The 13,504-nt window shown below is 40.1% G+C and overlaps 1 protein-coding gene across 16 annotated transcripts in view; it reads right to left on the bottom strand.

Annotated features, from left to right (window-relative positions):
* Positions 1–13,501, bottom strand: part of LOC111253725 (oxysterol-binding protein-related protein 3-like) — a 28,438-nt gene extending 14,937 nt beyond the window's left edge. For 2 of the 16 annotated variants that reach the window (XM_022813559.2, XM_022813560.2), the window contains exon 1: positions 1,089–2,597. In XM_022813559.2, the coding sequence (XP_022669294.1) occupies positions 1,089–1,364 (276 nt within the window). In that variant the 5' untranslated portion in view covers positions 1,365–2,597. The other 14 variants (XM_086975390.1, XM_086975391.1, XM_022813567.2 and 11 more) reach the window with 14 other exon arrangements.
* Positions 13,502–13,504: the final 3 nt, after the last annotated feature.

The following is a 13,504-nucleotide window of genomic DNA, read 5'->3' as shown; positions in this document are numbered from 1 at the left end:
AGAGTAACTTCTCTACCCCTCTCTCATTTTGAACTGTGTCATCGGAACTTGTAGGGACTTACCCAGCAGCTAATACACTGGATTCGGTTCCTTTTGCTACGTAATCTCGTAACACGCTTGATCAGTTTACGAACAGAACGATTTGTGTCCACAGCTATATAGAATCGCTTTTTCGGAACGCTACCAGTCATTTCTAAGCTCCATCTGTAGTTTAGCATTTTCGTCAACAACACAAGCTCTATTTGATAATTGTCAAGGAAACAATTAATAATCACTACAGCCAAGGCCGGTATTATCTATCAGTGCTTTCGGCTGATCCCATCGCTGCGTCTACCGATGACGTCACCGATGCTTAAGTTAAACGCGACCTCCATCATACATTGTCAAAATACAATATACAAAATATTGCCCCTAAGTACAGTGGCAGTTTTAGCACATGAAAACTATGGCAGTCGATCGTGTTGTTTTACTTCTTCGTGTTTATTGTCAGCCGGCCTGCAGAATGTGTCCGCCACACCTGTTACGGAGAAAAGTGGCGTTACGAAACGCGACAACATGTGCATTGTTTTACGCTTCTTCGTGCCGCTTGAACGGCTCTCGCTGTTTACATGAATGAATCCTACCGAAAACCAAGACGTATAGAGAACCCACTATGCCAGTAAGGGAAATTCATACGATACGAGATGATGCCACCTATACCGAACATAGCACGCAAAGTCTCACATGACTAACACTATCTACGTTTTCGCTTATCAAGTATCGATGTAGATGTGCTCGAGGTTTTCATTTACACACAACGCATAAAGGTCAAATGTATATATGCGTTTTCATTAGGACAAAACGATGGAATATTTCATCACCAAATCATGCTATTCTGTTCCTGTAATGTGAATAGAGAACGTACAAAAGTAAGCTTCTGTCAGAAATGATCCGTCCCCGACTTAGCCTACTTTTGCCTGACAACACATAACTATTGTAAGTCGTGCGACAAGGTACACAAGCAATAGCAATAACAACGCGACTTAGCAAGCCAATTCAAACGCTGCGACAAACACTCAAAGTATATGTCCACGGATCCTTTGCTCTACCTCAAACGATCTGCAGACGCCGCCATGCGCTGACGGCAAAGATGGCGATGACGATTCATCGGCGTCAACACCGCTCACTAGTGATCCACTCGACGCAATCATCCCCGTTGTGTCCTTCAGGCTTTTAACCTCCGATAGAGTAACACAAATTCCATTCGTTGATCCTTCTTGGGTCGTGGGTGCGGGTGCCGGCGTCGATCCTCCAGCGACAGCGTTCATCCTCATTCTTTTGAAAGACAGCCAGACACAGTCCCCCACACGCATGCCGATACTCATTGTTGTATTACGCCGCCTCCACCCCCTCCCCCGAAACACAAAACTCTATTGGTTCCAACACTTCGCCCTATGGGTCCATTTGCTGCAGTGTTATTATTCAATAGTTGGACCAGCAGTGCAACCTTAGACAAAGAACGTTTAGTCCACACTAGTAGCTGTTATGAAAGCACTAACTCAATTAGGATATGCCATTTAAATGAATAGACCAATATGGTCATGTGCAGATACGCGACTTCTTTACGCAGTATCAATGTGTTTGCATTTTGTTGTCTAGCGGAATGCGAATTGTCTTTAAAACATTGTCACATAATTAAGCTCACTTGAATTTATACATACTTTGATTTAGAAGCAACTAAGATCACCCTAAACATTTGTTTTACCTTTAGCCCATATAGGGTGCGACCATGGCAGTATCATTCATTATAATCGTAGATCATTATTAAGCAGAGAGAAACAACATTAAAGTCTTCAAAATACGCGTTTCGAGACGTCATAGATATTCTAGCACTACGGTAATTTGCTGCGAGGATTTTCGAACGGACCACTTCGATCACTTTTCAAAAGAGCGATGCTTCAAATTGTGAAATAACGATTTCGTTTTTCGTTTAGCTAGAGTGTAACATCAACGATCATCCTGCAGCTCTTCAGAAGAGAACCACAGGGCATTGAATTGCGCCTTGCAATTGAGCACAGAATGGGCATCGGAGCCGTAAAAAGGCAAACGTATCAGAAATAGGCTATCGTTGCAGTGACAAATTATAAAAACACAAACACGTAATGCAAGATTACATGAGTTAGGTGATCCACAGAAATAGGCGAGCCAACGATTATCAATAGTTCGGCTTACTGAGCAGTTCGGGAAAGGTTTCGTTCGGGCGACTCCTTCAGCTCGGTTTGTCAGTTGCGTTTCAGATGGGCACAACGGGCGCCAGGACATCAAAAACGGGCATTTCCGTAAACTGCAACAGCAGCCCCTTATTTGCTCGTTGAAGATCGTTAGCTTTCTTGAATGACTGTTGACGATAACACGTTACATATGTTTCGGTGCACGCGACACTGCGTTGCTGTAGAACACGGACAGGCATCTATATACCCATGTAGTCGCCCGCCAGATATATCGACCATTGGTTGGCACCAATTCAGTACAACTAATGAACAAATCTGATTAACCTAGGAGTTATCAGCGTTCTGCCCGAGTAATTGGGAATTGCTTGTCCTTATAACAGTTGTTGTTGTAATAACCTGAATGATTTGCAGGCGGTGACAAAGCTTTTTAGGTAGTGTGATGAGGAAAATCTCCTTCTTAGGGGCAATAAAAGGAAAGCACTTTCTTGGTTACAACCAACAGTAAAGTGAGTGCGAATAATGTTACTATTCCATGGCACAGAGACACACTAACAAGCCAACTGCGCACGCAGGGGGATTACTCAAGAACAAAGCGAGAGCCAGATATTGGGCAACATGCCTCGAACGTATTTATCTAGCGACTATAGATGCAATCAGATATCGTAACCACGAGTGCGTCGGCCCGCAATCAGTATTGCTACCACCATCAGCTAAGATGAGTCCGGTGCAGAGAGACGTCAGCAGAACCGGCAGCAATTGCAACAGGGTGGAGAATCCACGCAACAAACAACCGACAGCAACGACAGGAATGATGGAAATGGACCCGTTTGGTCGCAGGATAACGGGAAGGTCTGGATCGACAAACAACAATGCACAGACGCAAAGCTGGCTAGGTATTTTCTGCGGTGCTGACCCGATGATAGTAACCCAATGGGTTTTGTTTTTGCCGTTGATCTTCGTGAAACAGCGAAACATAACGCTTCTCTGGCGAGCGGGAGCTAGACCTGCGACGGCGACCAAAATATCTGGCTTGTTATCAAGGCCGATTTGTGTATGCAGCAACATTGTAGTGACAGTTTGCGAATGGCAAGCGCATCGAAACACGCTTTGTGTAAGTAATCTAGTAGTACGATCGGTTTTTGCGATGCGAGTTCGATAATTGGTTACTGTTCCAGCCTTCAGAAACACTCGAAATGTGGGGCTCGCCGGAAGTCCAAGAGTCAGCATTATAGGGCTGGCCCAGTTCGATGATTTGTAATTGCGACCGGGCAAATCCAGTTTAGCTAAAAAAATATCGAGCGAGCGCGAAATCTGCACCCTGAGCATTAAACACTGCTGCACTCTAAGCCATGCATTGCCCTTATCATGCACTTGAAATTATTCCACCATGTGCCCTTTACAGTGGACCATACAAGCATCTTCATAACGCATTGCCGCCCGCACAATAACTCTTGGCAGTTCGCTGCTGACTATATCGTACAGCGCAAAAGGTGTTCCTTGCATCACAACGTCGACGCAGCAGTAGCCGGTCCCTCTTTTAGCACGGAAGCATAATCGATGTCAACAGAGTCAGTCGCACCTTTTTTGACTAGAAACCGACTTTCCTTCAAGTCAGCTCCAACGACACGATACGACCCTCGCTGCGTAGTCGGCATTTGCCCGGCAACCCGCCAGAATAAGGACCCGCACCTTCTGACTGAACAATGTCGCCGGCATCACGATACCGACTACCACCAACTTTGCTGACTGCTTATGATAACAGCCGCTGGACATACAAAAGAAGCGCTCGACTACCGTTTTAATCTGTTATATTCGTCAACCGCCGAACATTGGTGACGAGAGGCAACGATGACATGTCAAGATTAGCCAAGACAATTTAAAGAAAGTATCTGGAGCAGAAATAATGCCACCAAAAGAGGGTCAGCGACTATAGGCTTCTAAAAGGCTATACTGAACGGCCCTGAGCGATATACGAACAAGCCGCTCCGCAGTGACTTTCGACTGCGATCGATCGATGCGATGACTTTTATATATATTTTTGTAGGCCTACAACTTAAACGTGAATACATAAACCAAAAGAAAGCGATCCTCTAATCACCCTACAGACCATGGCGGTTCTTTGCCATAGCTTTTGATCAAGGCCAACAAAAGTTCAACATGTGTGACCTTCTTCCAAAGTTAAAGCTGTGTAAATGCCCCTTTGACAGTGTTGACCAGTTAGCCGAAGAAAAAATCATACCACTTGGTTGGTTAAACCTCCTAGACACCCTTGCCTTAATGATGTGTCGTTCATAGAGCATTGTATAAGAGCAGGCTGGGGTTGAGTAAGCAGCAGGTGTGCTACTAGAATATACAGATACTTAGAAATACAAACGCGAATTTGCTCGGTACAAATGGCAAATGTGCCACGTTCCGCGCAGCAAAAGTTTATTCGTAAAATCAATTCATTTTTCCGACTCCCAGTTTCGCAGTTCGAAAACTTTATTGGCCGTTTTGAGCAATGCTCTTTATTTGGATAATATAAATTATAGGAACGCATAGAGCGTTGCACGTTAGTACCACTGAATATAAATTACATATATCGACCACGTTCATCTATAATGCAGCATTTTATTTAGCCGTAGGATCCTCCCAACTTTGGCATCGTTGAAAAGAATTTTACGGGAATAAGTTTGACGACGGCACACCCAACAATCTGTTCAAGCGATTCAATATTTTCATTGCTCATTTCATGCTCATTTTCCGTCGAAAAATATTGACGGTTTTTCAGCAAAAATTGAAGTAAACTTCCTTCATATTTTTAAAACAATATTACTAAATGAGCGCCATTTTAATAAATAATTTTCTACCATTCTTCAGGTAATGGCATAACAGTATCACTATCAAGCTTCAGTCGAAAAATTATGATAAGTTATGTGCGCATTCCTGCGTTGGAATTACTCAACGTTATTAAAAAAAAACCTGTTAAAGAAAGTCTATTGGATAATTCTAAGATGGTGCAAGATCCGGGTTATGTCCCGAACGTGTCAAAATTTCCTATTGAAGTTCTTTTAATTTTTAACAGGTTGCTAAAGATGCACGTAGCCTGGCATTTCCATCGTCGAAGATGAAGCGCTTTCTGTTCCTTACTTGCAATGTATTTTTCCTTGTTCTTGTTAGTTATTGGCAGTAGAGATCCGAATTAGAAATTCTGCCAACTCCACTAGTTCACAACGCGCAATTCTCTGCCGATCCCACCAAACGCTTTTTTCGATCCCGACAAACCTTATTTGGCGTTTGTTCAGGCGTTGTTATATTTTATGCAACTTTTCCTTATTTTAATACTTTTGGAAATAGCTTGGATTTCGTTGCGTTTCCATGGAGTTTTTCGGATGGAAATTCGATCGACGAAATCTACTGTGTTAATTCATGTGACATCTATATATGGAGTTTCTGCTTATAGTCGGTTTCCTTTGAAAGGTTTGAAACTGTTTAATGGTAGACGTTTAAATTATTGCCGATGTAACTCGGGCGTCAGTCTTGCTTAACTTTGACAATCATTTCATCATGACTTTTTCATAATTACCTGACAACTATACGAAGCATTTTTCGCACCGAAATTACCGACATCACGACAAGATCATTTTTAGGTCGTTTTTTTTTTTTTTCGCTACCTTATTGTGATCATAAACAGCTCATATTTATGAGCCTGGGTAGCATTTGTGCCTTTATAGACATAGTAAAACTGTAAAAATAGCGAATTTTTCTAGACATTTCATTCATTCCTTAAGGCAATCCATCTTAAGTCTGAATAACGTGTTCCAACAATCTTTGCGCATCCACTACTGTCGAATCTCAGCTTTGAAATGGCGATCCATATTGCCTGAGATATATGATTTGAAACCCACGTAAGCGAATAATCGTCGAGGCTTTTTCGACCACCCAATATAAAAACCTACCGGGTTACCTAACGTTAGGCTAGAGGTGAAACAGAACACAAAATCGCGTAAAACTGAGTAAACCAGCCGAAAAAATTATCTTGAGTTGACAATTTTTTAAAGGTACGCGCTTTAACAAGCGAATAGTAGTACTGCGTTATTGATTCGGTAGCTGCTCCATTGACGGAAAATGCATTTTTCACACTTTCGAAATGAGACTGTAGTATAAAATAATGAAAAAGTTTCCTAGAGCCCCATATGCGAAATCTGCGAATGTTTTATAAATTATAATTTTGCTAGTAAACGTATCGTCTAATAATACGGTAGAATAGTTTACGCACGTTATGATTACATATTATAGCTTCTAGCGTGCAAGAAGATGAGTGAATGATTTTGGAGAGGGAAAAATAATGTGCGATTCTGAAATAACTATGTGGGACAATGGAGTAATAATCTCTTGAAAATGAGTTGCGGAATAATAAATAGATAAGAATAAGTAACAACAAAACGGTTGAGGCGACACAAGCTAAAATGAAGACATCAATTAAACGAAGCAATCGTGAAATCAATAAAATAAAAAAAAAAAAAATCTCTAAAGCCAATAATATTTTTGAATAGCAGTATCTTTTTCGGATTGCTCCAAAAGCTTTTAAGCAATGTCTAAAGCACTGAACTTTTAAACAAAAATGAGGATTCAAAGTATCGTCAATGTCTATCGGATTTCTTTCATACGCTTTGGTTTTAGTGAAACTATGTAGGCGACAACCTGCTCAACGATGAGGATAAACTTATTTATTTAACTCGGGCGTAGGTGGTGTAGAATAATCCTTCCAAAATTAGGTGCAACGTATTCGATCGCACAAGCTAAAGAAGACCACACCACCTTATACGTGCTATTTCTTTGCAGCTTTCTAGCGAGGCGTTTGCTGCTAGGATATGATATACCTGCTATTCGCCCTTTACTCTGTCTCAAACAAAGACATGACAAGTCTACGCATCTTGCCGTCAACAGTCACTTTCGTAGCTGGCAAACACAGAGAATATCATTCTCGACTTTCATGTTGTTCTATGATAGCCCTGCTGTATATCAATTCTCTGAAAATGTGCATGAAGAATCTCTGCATCATAAAATGATGCGTGCTAATGATATCAACAATTTCTATCAGTGTTTTGCGCGTTAGGACATCTAGAGGTTTAGCTAAACGGCGAAGAACTTGCAGTTCTACCATTTGATATTTAAAAAAAACTACACACAGCTGCACAGTATAAACGGGACCTTTTACATAATGTTTTTTAAACTATTACGAGTTCAAGTAAATAGCATGATTAGTAACCGTTTAAGTTTATGCGCTCCTACTAGAGCACATAGTCATCACAATTATAATAAATTTTAGAATTTTTTGAAAATCTGCTCTGGTTTTCTTCAGAAACCGTAAACTCATCATCACATACTTCTTCAGGATTGCTCGGCCCTTGAGAGCCTGCTGGGTATAAGGTGCATTCAATCCTATTATTTTCTAATTAATAAGTAACACGTTAATGCGGCTTATATTTGCTATTATTGTTTTAGGTCGAAAAATTGCTCATACCGACAAATAACAACCTTTAGGATCTGCGCAGTGGCTAAATCTAACGTGGCTCAACGTTGCCTACAGCACTCACCTCAGTTCTTGATAAAGCCCGCTCCGACATTGCTATTTATATGGATGAAGTTTGACGCTCGACAGAATCACCCGTTTACCTGAATGATCAAGGCCATACACTATTATTCCGACTGTAACTCCATCTCGTATTCATATCGGTTTTTTGTGTGTTTATTATTATCGGTGAGAAACCACACTGCCTATAGGAACTACTGCAACAAATTCATATCTAATAACAGCTGGGTTTGATTATAAAATGATATAAGATAAAATGATATTAAAGTCCCATTACTCTGTGAAAAAACTGGCAACTCGCTGAGCCAAAAATGTTCACCTGTTTCTTGAATAATTTGGGATAGCGCCTTGGGTATCTATACAGATAGCATTCTTTAAATATATAACAATCTTAGATTTTTTTTTTATATATATAACAAGCTTTGATTATTTTGCCGAATATCTATCATGCAGCTGCACCGTTGCATTACTAGCGAACCCCTCAGACACCATCAGGCAGCGACCTATTACGTTAGGACAACAATGGCATTTTACCAAATAACACTTGTCTGCGTCCTAGAGCAAGTGCTCTTTAGTTTGCTAACGTTGCCTCTCATTCTCTCGTATGTCTAGCATTAACTTTTCGTTACATGAAAGAACATTTGATAAAATCTATTGCAAAAAAATGAAAGGTACTTCAACAAAGAGTTCCTGCTATCTTTCGTTTAAAGTCAATACGAGTGAGCAAAATTCTCGTTTAAGGAAATATTCAGGGTATCAGTCTATATTGCCATTAACGTTCTTTTCGGGTCCAATATAGTATTTTTAAAATAACGTTGGGTAGTTTCATCAAAGGTGCGGATCAGATACGAAGAACTTCATATGATGCTTGCATTTTGCTGCTTCGTTTAAATAACTTATACGTAATTTCGCATCTATATTTGCCTTCGAAATTTCTTATGATAGACTACATATATATTATATTTAAACAGCACGGCGTTGCCACACGCTAGTACAAACATGCAATATTCAAAAAAAGAAGTTTTAAAAGAAAAGCTCATGCACCAACTATCCGCACTGGATGTGCATTTATTCACGTCTTTTTTTCAAAGAATCAAAGAACTGGTAACCTAGAACGGCTTTCACCCATAGAAAATGGATCTATGTTTGTCGTCTTTGTAGTTAAATTATAATTAAAAAATGACATTAGCAGAAACGTTGTTGAATCGACTTCTCATGTCAGATCAGGTGTACCATCGCTTCTATTCTATTTAATGTAGCTTTTACGTATAAAATAATAGCAAAACTATGTTAGGGAGGTGGAAATTGCCTACTTCCTTTATGCTTTAAGTCTTACACTGCCGCTACTAAAACCGTCGAGATAATTATTTGACACAACGTTGTTGACTACATGTTTTTAGTATTTTAGATGATGTTTATTCCCTTCTGTATTTAAAAATTATTTTTCCAACGTTGCATAACTTGATTAACTGCAACACATGTGACAGTTCATTTGTTAGATGAACGTGTGACATGTGAGAAAGTTCAAGGAAGCTTCATATTTCGGCTTCTCAGACAGGCTTTTATTTATCTCATAGATTTCTAAACTCAAGACCATCTCCAACCAACGCGCAAGAAGGCAATGCACTGCACCATGGCGCTGTTGACCGTCACAGACAAAAAATGGCATCTCTTGCGTATAATTACTAACCACTGGACAATAAAAGCTTCGAAACTTCAGGGTGCTTTACATATTTACGGTTACCAATTGCAACCAAGCGTAAAGTCCCTGTATATGAGGCAGCTCCACTAATCAAGGAGTGAGGACAGCTTTACGATAGCAAAACGTGTAGTACCATCTGTCTAAAAAACTATGGTCCACAAGCCATTGGTGAAATGTTTGTACACATACAGCAGAAAGTTGACAAATGCTTGCTAAATTTTCCCGTTAGATTCCACCACCTACCAATATAAATGTCTTGATTTCTTCTGTGAAATAGCAGTTATTTATTGTTAATAATTAGCTGTAGTTGCCATGAAAGCGTCTATGATGCTAAAGATGAAAAGCTGATAATCCTACAACGTGAGCTTGCAATAGAAATGTCTAACTCAAAGATGAACTCGCCTGTCATCCATATGGCGATAATAGTGCCTCAGGTTTGTAAAGTATGGTAAGGCTCTATTATAGCCAGGCCCATGCGAGGCCATATTTGGCAAATCAATTCATATTTTGTCGATAGGTAACTTTAAATACGTAACACGTCTCTTTCGCTCCATAACTTCCATTAGTCAAAAGTAAGCTTAGCCTTAGAATTTGAGTGAACATAAGTCCTTCAAATAAATAAAAAGTAACTAATTTTTTTACGTCCAACAAACCAGCAACCAAGAATAGGGTTTGTTTAGCTAAATTAGAAGTTCATGTTAAGAGAAAAGAGCGCGTGTTTCCGAATAAGAAATGCATTAAATTTACAGAATGCTATGATCCAGCTTACTTTCTGATTTCCAAGTTTAGAACGAGTTCCTTGCGTCCACCGAAAGCTCTTCTTCACAAGAAATTGTACTCTCACTAGCCCACGCATACGGTTAGAAGTAGAATATGAAAGTAATTATTTCCAACTCCGTTAACTCAACGTTAACATGAAAACTAACATAAGCGAATATTTAGCAACAAAAGACGAAACGGTAATGCTATATTAACTGACAGCTTCGATTTTAGGCTACTTCGAGCCATAACAGCGATCTCTTCGGCATGAACGACCGCAAAGAACCAAAACATTGTGTAACAGGTTTTGTCCTCCATGTATACCGTAATATTGAAAAATTGGATAAGATATTCACTTGTTGCCACTTGTTAACAAACATCGCGGTTCTAGCTCTGGTCCGACTAGAAGTCTTTGCCAACCATTACAATTTTCCTGTTTAAACAATACATGCACCAGTTCGGATATCTTTCAGATTGCTATAACAAGAAAGCGCTACAACTAAATGTCTGTACCATATTTATGGCTTAATAATATTTTTAGAGACCTGAAGAATTTAGCCGAGTTTCAATATTTTATGACGCTTATCTCGCACGCTTTGCTCAGCGTCACGGACAGTTATCTTATCCATCTTCTTAGCTATACGTTCTTTCCTTTAGTGACGTTTAGAGCATGGTGGCCAGTTATTATTATTGATATTAGTTGATGGGAGGCAATTGAGAGTGTGGCGCCGGCACATATGTATCTTTACATGATTAATTTGTTTGCAATCTGTTTGATTAATTGGAGACACTTGGGGTAAAATATTTCTTAACTAATTTCCATTCAGTGGAGGACGTCATGGTACTGGGACTAATGGAGCGCTTCATGCTATTGCTATATTGAATAAAAGCGAGCCCGTCTATGTAATGACGTTTATATAGAGATATACACGTATAATGCTGCTATTCGAAACATACACACTGATAATATGACGAATATCATTATGCACGCCCAATATCGTTTTGTCGAATACTTTGAAATGCATGGTCACTTCCATATTATTGTACCGTAACACCGTATCATCCGTAAGATGTCTCAAACGATTTCACTAATTAGCAGCGATTGCGGCAAGGGTTCGTCAGTGAGATCGAAGCTAAATTATTAACCTTGATAATAATCAACAAGGGCAAATGTTGACATGTTTGTGTCCTTGGTCACCGTCGTCGATGATCAAAACATAGTAGAGGGACCAACCAAGAAGCTGATGATTTGTCTACGACTTCCGTTATACGGGTAAAACTAATTTGCGGCGATGCCATCGATACCGGTAAGCAAGCCACCAGAAAAGAAATTATTTCGAAAAAAACCTGCTCTGATCTGCCACGACGCGATTGAGCGTTTACGCTCCGAAATGTTCACTCCATAAAGATACGAACAGTACAGGATCACCATTATGATCATCTATCAAAAGAGTATGTGTAACAATCTTCCTCTAAGATCACTACTTGGCAGGTAGATGTAGGATACTCGTTAAATCTGTTAACAAGCGTACATTGACGTTTCCCCAATCAGTTCTGTCACCGTCTCGGACCCAGATCTAGTCACCTGCCACTGCAACTCGAGCAATGGTTTGTTTGTTTGCTTGTTCCGGACGGTAGCAACGGGATGAGATATCGAACAGCAACGCGGTCATGTGAGACTGATAAGGGCTAACAGAACGTACAGAGCCCTCGCTCAAGGAACCACTACCCATATCTACACCTGACGGCTGACGACAATCAGCATTAAAGTAGAACTACAGAAAATATAGATTTAAATAAAGAAGATCTATGCTGCCTCATCGATGCTTCTCGAGTTATGTTGATCCCATACGCTGCGACTCCGATATCACTTAGTAGTATGACTACCACTAAACTTTGTCTTACAACGACACCTAAGGGCACAGCACTTAAGTTTAATGGACCATGCAGGATAATATTTTAATAAAGGCAGCACTGATGATGCTTTTAATTATTATGATTCAATAGAGGTTTGCCTGTTTAATAAGTACCATAAAGGAGCGACTTCCTCATTTTTCACCGTATGCAATATAGTATGTTATTGCCCTATAAGGCAAAACAAGGCTTCGTATTTTCTACGAATTATTATTCCATAAGTTCACATATATAGCGGTGTTTCAATCTTCAATATACTACGGTCTTAGCGAACACTGTCCGCAATATGGAACTATAATGCACTATGCCGCGCCCTTATGACACTACCATGGTATATACGGTGTGAATGTTTCGTCCAATTCATCTAAGTGGACTCTCAAAGGAAATTCATAGCTTTTTATAATACAAAACCAGCTTCGTAGTTTTTAATTTAATGGACAAACGTTGCCTGAGAAGAAACACTTTTCAATACGATTTTAACACTTGACTTCTAAGCCATCTAAAGTCCTCGAAAATTTTAAAATTATTCAAATAACCCAGAGTTTTTTTTTGTCTAACCCAACAGCCAAGCTGTACTATCGAAAGTTTAAGACACCTGAACGCCTGCCTGCACTGCACTGCATTGCATAAACCAATCCCACTCTGATTTAGCCGAGCGCGTTTCTGCCAATGCGATTCTTTCCTGGTAAATTCAGATCAAATACATCATATGCACTTATTTATCTAACAGATATACGATATGAACATCAAAAATCCGTACATAAAGTGAAGAATCGATTACCTAACTTACGCTCATTCCCAGTCTGTTGTTAGATTGGCTGATTTGTAAAGGATAGGGTTGCTCGTTTTTATCGAGAGCGCGGATTTTCACTCACTTCTATACAAATTCGCTGGTTGTCATCTGTGAAAACATCCGACCAGGTTTCAGCTTTTACTGTACTACAAATTGCAACAGAAGATGGCTATCTGGCCACAAGAAAAATTTGTCCTAAATGAGCATTCATACACGCACACACACACACACAAACACTGAACAAAGAACCCAATACACTAACCAGCGGCACAGGTGAACCCCTCAACACAGCTACACGAAGGAAACTAGCGATAATAAATGGCTTGTCAAAACCCCCCAACCAGTATCGACACCAGTAGCACAATCAACGCAAAACGTTGCCAACTACTTCGTGCGCTCTTCTATCCAGTTTACCAGTGCCTATTTGCAGACTCTTCCGGATGAAATCTGTTCCGCACGGTTTCCATTTCGGAGGATCACCGTTCCGCCGAGTAGCAAGAGCAGTAACACGACCCAGCGACGGCTAAGCGATTACCATAACCTATAGCGAA

The sequence above is a fragment of the Varroa destructor genome, unplaced genomic scaffold (assembly GCF_002443255.2).
Source record: "Varroa destructor unplaced genomic scaffold, Vdes_3.0 BEIS01000007.1, whole genome shotgun sequence".
NCBI lineage: Eukaryota > Metazoa > Arthropoda > Arachnida > Mesostigmata > Varroidae > Varroa > Varroa destructor.
This window is presented reverse-complemented; position numbering and strand designations above follow the sequence as displayed.